The 10,372-nt window shown below is 47.4% G+C and overlaps 1 protein-coding gene across 7 annotated transcripts in view; it reads left to right on the top strand.

The window, feature by feature from the left end:
• The first annotated feature begins 165 nt into the window (after window positions 1–165).
• The window catches only part of YEATS2 (YEATS domain containing 2), a 51,930-nt gene continuing 41,723 nt past the window's right edge, over window positions 166–10,372 (top strand). For all 7 annotated transcript variants that reach the window (XR_010071717.1, XM_063339560.1, XM_063339559.1 and 4 more), the window contains exons 1-6: window positions 166–209; window positions 1,131–1,240; window positions 4,274–4,371; window positions 4,481–4,573; window positions 7,608–7,850; window positions 10,043–10,158. Coding sequence is in view for 6 of the 7 variants with exons in the window: in XM_063339560.1 (XP_063195630.1) it covers window positions 1,141–1,240; window positions 4,274–4,371; window positions 4,481–4,573; window positions 7,608–7,850; window positions 10,043–10,158 (650 nt within the window). In the remaining variant the exon portion in view is untranslated. The remainder of the gene's footprint in view (window positions 210–1,130; window positions 1,241–4,273; window positions 4,372–4,480; window positions 4,574–7,607; window positions 7,851–10,042; window positions 10,159–10,372) is intronic.

The raw sequence follows: 10,372 nt of genomic DNA, 5'->3' as shown, positions 1-10,372 counted from the left end.
TGCCCGCCGTCGCCGCCCCGCCCCTCCGCCGCTGTCCGCCTGCGCGGTCCCCGCCCCAGCCGCTGACGGGCAGCCGGCGGCGCGGCCCTGCGCTCATGGCGGCGGCGGCGCTGGCGGCGGCGGGCCGGGGCGGCGGGGCCCGGCGCTGAGCGGCGCGGGGCAGCGGCGGGCGGGGGCGGCCGGGGCAGGCGGCGCGCGGCGGCGCGCGGGTGAGCGACGGGGAGGGGGAGGGGGAGGAGGGAGGGGAGAGGGAGGAGCGCGCGGCGGCGGCTTTGTGTGTCTGTGTGTGTGTGTCTGTGTGTGTGCGCGCGCGCGCGCGCGGGCTGGGGGAGGGGAGCGGCACGTGGGCCCGGGCGCGCGGGCGGGGCCCCGCCCACCCACCGGCTTCACCTCACGGCGGCGGGTTCCCGGCCGCGGGGAGAGACCGTTCCTGGCCGCCGGGAGCCGGGCCGGGCTGGGCAGCGGCGGGGTCACCCCGCGGTGGGGGAGCCGGGCAGGGCCTGGGGGGCCCCTCAGGAATGCGGGGTGTGGGTCGAGGGAGCGCCCGGCTCGGCGGCACCGAGCGTTCCTTTCCCAGGAGGCGGCAGTGCCTGCGCCGGCGGAAACACGGCTCTCCTGAAGCCACCCCTCAGGCCACAGCCGGGTGTCCTCACAGATCTCCTGAAGCCACCCCTCAAACCCTAGCTGGGTGACCTCCCGGATCCCGGTGGCCACCCCTCAGGCCACAGCAGGGTGTCCTCCTGGATCTCCTGAAGCCACCCGTCAAACCCTAGCTGGGTGTCCTCCTGGATCCCAGTAGCCACCCCTCAGGCCACAGCTGGGTGTCCTCCCAGATTCGTGGGGTGCAGGGGGCTCTTTGCCTCAGCGGGCAGTGGTTTGCTGTGGCAGCATCGCCATGGCTGTGTGACCACAGGCTGTGGTGAGCTGCTGAGATCAGGAGGCGGTTGAAGCTCCTGGACCATACAGAGCGGGACCAGCACCCAGTGTTGCAGTTGTGGGTTAGTCGTTAGCAACTGGGGAAGGAGGTGTCCCAGCTCTTTCTAGGCCTCCCCATGGTGGGAAGTTGAAGCCTGCCCAGAAGGTCACTGTGAGTGATGTTAACACTTTTATTTTTTTTCTCGGCGGAGTAGAGGGGAGAACATGTCTGGGATCAAGAGAGTGATCGCTGAAAAGGACCCCGACTATGAGGACATCACCATCACGCATCCCAACAAGCGTCAGAAAGCAGCCGAACAGTCAGGTAGGAGCTGTCTGATCCAAAGGGATCTTCCAGGTGGAGTTAGAAATGCTAGGGATGTGCATGCTCTCTGCAGGCTTGTCAGGAAAGGACTGGGGTAGGAGCTAAGGGGTCAAGGGCAGAAAATGAGCAAGGGAGCTAGCGATGCCTCTGTATAGCCAAATGAAGACGTGACTGTTGTCCATGGAGCCATTCCTGCCTGCTGGCTGAACTGGGCATCAGTAATGGCAACAGTAAAGCATGGTCTTGCAGACTTTGGTGCGTGATGGCAGCTAGAGCATGAGCTCTTCAGGGCCCCAGCCATCTACTTGGGTTCCTGTTGCTTACCGAAGTGTTCGGCAGTGCATCTTCCCAGCAGTTGCCAGTACTGAGATGTACTCCAACCTGTGCATTTGTTTTGCAGTTGAAGTCTGCTTTGAGAAAGACTGACAGTTTGTTCACATTTTGAAGGATACAGGTACAGCGTGGGGACAGGCAGGAGGAAATCTATGACTCTGCAATAGTCTGGCTCTTGGAAGAAGACAAGTGCTTGCAAGAGTAGGCAGATAAAGTGAAATGGAGCAGCGTAGTAAGGGTAGAGCCGTGAAAAGGAAGGGACTTTGAAAGATGCAAGGCAGGAGGAGTGGCTACCTGACTGAAGGAAAGGTGAAAAAAGAAATGTAGTGGAGAGAGTAGCTGGATGAGTAGGTTTGTGTTTGGCACACTCGGATATGCTTGCTTTGGGAACCAGCCTGTTGGCAGAGTGCCCGGGAAAGGTTGCAGTTGTCTCTGGGCAAACGAGAGTAGAGCTTCTTGCCCCTGGGACAGGGAGTCGGCTAGTGATTTCTGGCATGGCACAGCTAGTGAGAGGATCATGATGGGAGGAGCTGACAAACAGGGAGATGAGGAAACTGAAGCTGGCTGTGGGATCTGAAGAAGATCCAGGAACAGAGCAGGATGCCGGAGCTGCCAGTTGGAGAGGGATAGATGATGGCTTTGTGAGTGATGTTTTGGAGGATGGTGTACAGCTGGACACATCTGAGGAGGCTGAACTTTGGGTTGAATGTGCTGCTGAGCAGGTCCTGTCTGCAAGGTCGGTATGGGGCCCTGACAGCAGAGCTGGCCGTGGCAGAAGAGCGTCACCACTCCCAGCTGCCTGCCCTGCCTGGCTGCCAGAAGTCACCACCCTCTGTGGTGGAGCGTCCCAGGGACTGCAGACGGGTTTTTAATCCACTTCTGATGCAACTCTTCAGAAGGTCTTCATAGTTAGCAGGCAAAGTCTCAGGGCCGTGGAAGACTGTCCTTGCCAAGGTGAACTTTCTGTTCAGGTGATGCCTCCAAATTGGCTTCTTCCTCTCATGGAAGATCTCCAACTTTCGTTGGAAGAATTCCTTAAGTATACAAATTTCACTAACACAATGTTAATTAGGGACTGTGGTTGACACTAAAAAAATATGAAAATAAAGTGTTCTTAAAAGCCTCTGTAGTATAACCACAAATCCTAAAGTGCTTTAATTGTCATAATGCTGGTGTTGCATGGTATCAGTCTTGGGAAGAGACGCAGTTGTCCCTGTCTGAACTGCGCATCTCATACCTTATTCTGTTTAGGTTTATTTTAAGTGTAGCCTTACATATGAACTTCTGAGGCATGCTGTTCATGGTTTGAGGAAAATTATATCCCTCTGTTTTTAATTTTGCATTACTCATACAGATTCAACCGTAATTATGTTTTAATGTACGTTTGAACTATTTCTGGTCCTAGAATATATATATGCATATCTGGAAATAAGTAAATATTTTTAGGATGCCCCTGTTGCAAATGGAAGCATCAATTACCTTATTCCAGTTGTCGATACCCAATCAGACAGTAAAATTACATGTGCTAACTGGAACATACCAGCAAAGTTTTGACTCTTATGATTTCTTTGCTCTTTATATGGGGATATTAGAAACCTCTTTAAACAGATATGTACCCTTTAGACTAACAAATGCTTCCTCTGAACTCAGAACAAAGTCTTGGTGTTGTTGCCTCCTATTCCACATAGAAGCAATGTTGTAAGAGTGTTTTTCAGAGGAACCCAGGCTGTTTCTCTGATCTGCTTTGTACCAGGGTAACTATTTCTGACTCGGGCTGGAGCACCTTTTCCAGGCTTGCTTCCAGAAGTACAATTCCTGCTTTTCCAAGTTCTTGCTTAGAACTTGATAAAAATGTTGTTTGAAACCCCTGATATAACGGAGATGGCTTAAAGGAAGGGCAGTATTTCAAGTCTGTGGTAGATGTAGAGCAGAAAGAATTGTTCTTCCTATGCTTATACATGTTCTAGAAAAATGCAATGAGATGCCAATTGAATTCATAGCCACTAATTTGCAGTAAGGTATTCTCACAGTTTGAAATATTGAACTACTTGCTTTCCACCAAGGTCAATAAACTCCTGCTGAAAGGCTAAAACTTCTTGACTGCTGTGCTGGAAGACGATTTTGTAATAGGTAGACCAGCTTTTGATAATGTAGTTTCTTTTGTGGGTAATAAAAGGCTTGTAGGCACTCCAGAGCAGTCTGCACTTCATGCCAGTGCTAAACATGTGAAGTATTAGTTTGCCTTATTATTGCTGCATGATGTGGTGTAAATTTCCTGGATATGAATCGGGCCAAAGAGAGCAGAAAAATGTACGTAGTGTTCCAACGGACTCCTGCACAATCGCAGCAGTAACTCCACTTGGACGTAGCACGTTTGAGTTTTCCTTTTACTGTTTACAGCTTTACTGAGACAGAAGTAAACAGACTGGTCCTGTTCTTCCCATCTTCTGTTATTTGTCATCTCAGACTTAAAAAGGAAAAAATAGCCCTCTACATAAAACAGCCTTTAAAGATGCATGTGGTTTTTGTTAAGACAAATTACTTTCTTTTGCAGAAAAATGATCCTTCCCATTTTTGTGTGCGTGCTGAACTTATTATCCCTTCCCTTCTCACTTCTGATCTTTATTTTTTTCAAATAGAGCCTCAGAAGTAGAAATATAAATACTTCCTTCTTTATTTTCAATGTGTGGCCTTGTATAGCTCGAGATGTTGCTGTGCAGAAGATTGAGACAATTATAAAAGAACAGTTTGCTGTCGAAATGAAGAGTAAAGAACATGAAATTGAAGTTATAGATCAGGTATAAATGTTTTGTTCTTAAAAAATACATAAGATTGTGGTGTATCAGAGTTGGGGGGGGATTGCTGTAGTGGTTATCCATTAATATATATTATCTCTTCTTTTCGTAGCGCCTGATTGAAGCAAGAAGGATGATGGATAAGCTGCGTGCCTGTATTGTGGCTAACTATTACGCATCTGCTGGTCTCCTTAAAGCTGGAGAGGTAAAAATTACTTTGGGAATTATAAGACTTGAGGGAATATTTGCTAAGGAAGATGTGTAGTTCACCGGCTATTCAGCTGATGTTTGTTTTTGAGATTCGGTTTTCTGAAATGGTGGAATATGAACTGCGAACTGGGTGGCAGTGGGAGAGGACACCTGTGTGTCACTGACTGCTGGGCCTCAGGTACTCAGCAAAGCTGAGTCTTCAATGAGCAGTTGACAAGTTGTTCAGCAGCACTCGGTTCTGGTTTCTGAAATACTTTGTGCTTTGTTCTTGCATGAGAGCGCCTTGCTTCTCACACACTGCACAGTTTGTCTTTGCAAAGCCCTGAAAAGTGGGGAACCCGTTTTCCCATTTCACAGGAGAAGAATGGAAGCAGATGTGTTTTGAAACTTCTCAGGATAAAAAACAAAAATGAAGATTTCTTGAGTCTCGGGCAGTGCCATTCCTCCCTTTACTCTGGCAGCCAGTCTATTAATAGTTTGGTGAACAGCCAGTAAAGCAGAAGGTAAATGAAGGAGATAGTACAACGAGATTAAAAATTCACAAGGAGATTAAAAAAAACCCAAAACCTACTAGTTAAACCCCAGTTCTGAGTACTCTGTCCTTAATGGGCTGGTAATCCCAGAGTGTTCGTGACTCATGCAGAGGCCCATGCAATCCCAATTGACCTGCAGTTCACTACCAGTTTAGGTATTTTAGTTACCATCTGCTCAATTCAGAGAGTTGATCTAGTTTCCAGTAAAGAGCTGATTATCTAGTACAGTGAGACTTCATCTTCCACGCGGTGGCTTGCACTGCTGCTGCTGTTTTCCTGTTGTGATTTCCAGAAGACTTGGAGGGGGGTAAAAACAAAGGGGTCCAGCTTGTTTTTCCCTCAGTGAACTTGAGTTTGGCAACTGGAGATGAGAAAGATTATGGTAGTATTGGGAGGCTTGGAGATCTCTTCTCCCCCCTTGACTTTTGTGTAGGTGGCTGAAGAATGTGAGCTGGGTTCTGATCTTTGGAAGTGTTTTATCCAGTGTCGTCATGTGCCAGCAAGAGCTTGTATTGTCCCCTGTTCTTTACTTGTTCTGCCATGCAGGGTGTTTTTTCCTTGCTGATTTTCACGCTTGTCAGAAATACTAACTTTTGTCATTGTTTCAAAGTGTTCACAAGACTTAACTGGTGTGGCCTTGCTTTGTTTAGTTTTCCCGAAGTTTTTTATGAGCTTATGGCTAGCATAGCGGTATCTTCAATTGCATTTTTATTTTTTTCTAAAAGTTCCTGATTTGCATGCAAGCTAAATCAGTTCTCTATTTTGAAATTGCTACTGGTTTCTATTTTCTTTGTCGTCTATTTTTAATCTGTGGTTAATGTATTTTTGACTCGTTTGGCAGTGAATGATTGTCTTGTTTCTGCTTTTGGTAGAATGGGAATCTTTGTAGTTTAATTCATAACTTCAAAAGATCATTTCAAAATTCCTAACCCGTTCTCATAAATATAAAGAGTTCCTCAACCTACTGCTGCTGGGTTTTGAGGCCTATGATTCCGTATGATTACAGTTTATTACATTTTCCCACAAATTAATGGACAAGCTGTTGGTCAGTTTACTTGACTAGAGGTAGGGGGAAAAAAAAAAAGGGTTCTTGGAGGTGGTTTGGTTTGGTTTGGGTTTTTTTTTTTTAGGTCATGTTGTATGTGCATCCCTGCCATTGGATATGTGGATATAACTCTCTTAAGTGCACTTGAGCAGGTAATTAAGAGTTGGTAATCGCTTTGCTCATGTACCTAACGGACAATTGGAAAGAAAGCTCTCAAATGAACCTCTGAAGTCCAAGCTGGATCAGTGTTTAACTCCATTCCTGCTACCACCTCTCGCGGGCAGTTCTGCCGCTTTGTAGCAGTGCTGGTGTCTGTCCTCATGCCACCGCCTCCATCACGTTGGCAGAATTTTGGATTGAGGAATTTATGTGGATTAAAAATGACCCTGCAAAGGAAAAAAAAAAACAACTCAAAACAAAAATCAACAAAAACCCTCAAACAAACAAATTCCAATTTAGTTTCTGGATTTATTTTTGTTTGTGACCTGCCCATTCCCCCTGAATAATTGTCCCAGCCCAGCTGATCTGGGTGGTTTGGGCAGAAGAGGAGAGCATCTTTCAGCTGATACTGCTGGCAAGAAAAGCTGTCATCGCACCTCTAGTGTGCATGTGTGGCTTCAGGAGCTGGAGTGAGGCTATCTGTGGGTGCTCTGCTGCTGGCAGAGGGGTGTTTCTGCCGCCTTCACTTGATTCATCATCAACCAAGATGACAGGGAGGACTGATGGCTGGGAGGAGAAGTGGCTGAGGGACACTTGTCTTGAGTGATGGGTGTTTTCCTTGCTACATCTGGGGTTAAAAGCAAACGCAGGAAAAAATACACTGGGCCTTCGTCACTGTAATGAAAAGAACCAAAATGTATTTAAACACACACACGTGCCCTGTGCTCCCCCTTGCAGGTTTAGGAGGATCTAAGATTTGCTCTAAGATGCCCATTTTGAGGAAAGTTTGCAAACATGCCTAAGCACATTATTCTTTATCCTCTGTTAAGCTTTGGGAGCAGAGGGGGTGCTAATACATGTAGCTTGCCTCATAGGCACTGGCAAGACTGACAGTCAGTATCAAAACTAAAGAGCTTGATGCATTTACCTACCATGCTTGCTCACAGGAATCTGGCAGCTGTGGTCTTTCATATGGTATAAGATCGTAGGTGGCTACATAGGAAGGGAAGCTATTATTTTCAAAGGGACAGTAGGCTGCAGTCATCTTTTCCAAAACCAGGTGGATTTCTGAGATCAAAAGGTCTAAAGGAACAGATTCAATTTGGAGTCCTGTTTCTGTAAAACCGTTGTAAGCTTTTATCTTCTGCGGCATCTGTTTTTCCTGCGAGGCAGCTGATTAAATATTTGCTCTTTCTTCATACGTTGACTTTTTGCTCTGCTTCTGGCACAGCTTCGTTTTTATCTGGGCTGCAGGGAAATAGTGACAGATCTGCCTGACCTCTTTGTTGCAGGGGACCAGGTCATGCGATGCGACAATTCTTAATCACCCTTCAATCAAGAAATTCTTGGAATCACCCTCCAGATCCTCGTCTCCAGCTAACCAGGGCTCAGACACTCCATCTGCCAACCACTCCGAGAGTGACTCGCTCTCTCAGCACAATGACTTTCTCCTGGAGAAAGACAATGGGAACTTGGATGCAGACGAGCGTCTGACAAACAGCCTGGACCAGAGACAGAGCAGAAATACTGGCCGGGTAAAGTAAAACTCGAGTGGTGGTTAAGTTGTTGGAGGTGTGTGCTCTGTCTGGACTCAGTGCTGGCACCAGGAGCTCTTCATGTTTTCACCCACCTTGCTGAAGATCTGTTTCTTACCCTTTCCAACTGCTTGCTCCCACTCTCTCAGCCTGGCTTTGCTGGAAGGCTAACTGAAGTGCATGTAACTTGGGTAACTCCTCTTAACTCAGTCTTGCCCAACAGAGAGGTCAGCCAGGCAGCGGTGATAGCGTTCGTGTTGGCACAGCTGTCTGCTGCTGTCTCGGCTGGTAGCCTCTGGGGAAGGAGGTGTTTCACAGCTTGAGCAAAGGGTTTGGCTGTGCAGATGGAAGTCAGGTCAGGAAGGGTAGAGTCTGGAGAGAAGAACAAGATGTGTCATTGCCAGCAGTGTTTTTAAGTAGTAATGCTGCTGCATGGCCCTGGGTGCCCATGGGGACTGCACTGCTTAGAGTGGTTGAACCACTGGAGTTTGGGGTTTGGCCTCCTCAGCAGCCCGTGCAGGAAACAGTGACTCCGGTGGATTAGCTCACCCTGGGAGCGTGAGCTGGTACAGCCTGGGTGCATTGTTTGAGTTACCTTTGTCTTGGTGGCACTGCTTGCTGTTGTGCTAATACCGCTTTTGCTTAACTGAACCAGGTTAAAAAGACGCTCTTTCATTGTTCCCCCATACTTTTTTCTGGGTTACTTTTGACCTGGATCCATTCCCTTTATGGCTTGCTGTGCAGCTACAGAAATACTTCACCTGTCAGCTGCAGTTAGCTCCACCAGAGAGATTCTCTCACTGGCTGCAGGTGAAATTTGTCTTAGCAGGTGAGATGAAACTCTTTGGTTTCCTTTCAGTTCCTTAAGCTGTCAGGCCTGCCAGAGGAGTACAGCCTCTAACCCAAACCAGGGACGGGTATATCTCATCGCATATTACTGCACTCTGCAACTGAACAAGTCGCAAGAATACGTGGTAGAAAGAGCAATGATTCTGCCCCTGTTGAGCAGCATGATACCCTTGATAACAGGGCTACAGCTTGCTGAAACCCTGCCTAGGTTCCTTAGCAGAAGGCAGATATACAATATATAATGTGGACCCACCTATGCTGTAAACCACCAGACCAATATAGCTTGTTTCCGCACTGGGGCCATTGATGGAGCAGTTGTATCGCTTGGGTGTAGCATGTTGGTATGTCTTCGACCAACGCAGCCCGTGGCCCAGAGGTGGCTGAGGGAGTGATGAGGAGCAGGAGCCATCCCAGCCTTCTGTGGCTCCTTGCTGTGGTTTGAGGCATCACTGAGGATGGTGTAGCGGTTCATAGTGAATCCACTGCTCCCCACGCTGACCCTCGTCTTGTGAGTGCTCAGTGGAGTATGCTCCAGGAAGCTGAGGCACCAGCTCTGTTGTTCACGAGAGGATGGCATTCCCTAATTTTCCAGACAGCCACTTGATCCAACAGAGCCGCAAAAAAGCCTCTCATTCCTGTGCAAACGACAGTGCAGCCTGCGTTGGCACTGTGGGCGGTCATGTCATCATTTTACCATGGAGTCTTGGCCACTGCTTAATAGCTGAGGTCGTGTTACAAGGTTGCTTAGGCTGGATTTATTGTGCCCAAGTGTTGCAGTGGATTTGTAGGCTTATCTGGATGTCAGTAACGTAGTATGGCTGACTGCTTTCCCTGTCGAGTTGGAGCTGAAGTCTTGTCTTAAGCCCAGCCTCGATTCTTCACTGTGAAGCAATGCTGTAGTCCCTTAAAGCAACAGAGAATGAGAAAGATTCAGATTTTCAGAAGCAACTTGTGGGAGATTTAGCTTTGATTCTGATTAGTGACCAACACAGTGCCACTCTAGCAGTGCTTGATTTTTTTTCAGATAGTGCAGTGGCAGTGCTTTTGAAACCCAAGCTGAAATCATGGCTCAGATCCACGTTATGTTGCATAATGTACGCTCAGTTAAGCCATGCAGTGTACATTTGGCTAGGTAGTATATCATTGTTGTGTGCCTGAGTTGCTTAAAAGTGCCTAGATAACAATTTTAAGTATTTTTAGGGATGATTCATTGTTGGTCTCATTTAACTGTGCAGGTTTACTTTTTTAACAACACCTTACTTTTCTACTGCCAAACAAAATGATGTTTAAGAGGAATGTTTGGTTTTTTGTTTGCCTTTTTTTTTTTCTTCCCCTACCCTCAGGACAGTTCGGGTGTTTCAAGCTCTCAAAAACCAGGACAACGAAATGCCGGACTGTCAAATGATGAAACTTCACGGCTTTATGTGAAGAAAACGATTGTGGTTGGCAACGTCTCCAAGTTAGTACTCAGAGTCTGAGGGATGGTTGGTCCTTTATTTCAGGAATAAATGGAATAGGAGATTAAAATTAGGAGCTAAATAAAATTGCTAGGCTGTCACAATATCAGGTGTTGCCCTTAAATAATCACTGTATCCCAGGCTGCCTTCCTTGAGTGTCCCTTCCTTGAGCGACTGCATCATTTTTTTTGTGGAAGGAACGTGTGTTTTAGTAGT

Source organism: Chroicocephalus ridibundus, chromosome 6, assembly GCF_963924245.1.
Source record: "Chroicocephalus ridibundus chromosome 6, bChrRid1.1, whole genome shotgun sequence".
Taxonomy (NCBI): Eukaryota; Metazoa; Chordata; class Aves; order Charadriiformes; family Laridae; genus Chroicocephalus; species Chroicocephalus ridibundus.
This window is presented reverse-complemented; position numbering and strand designations above follow the sequence as displayed.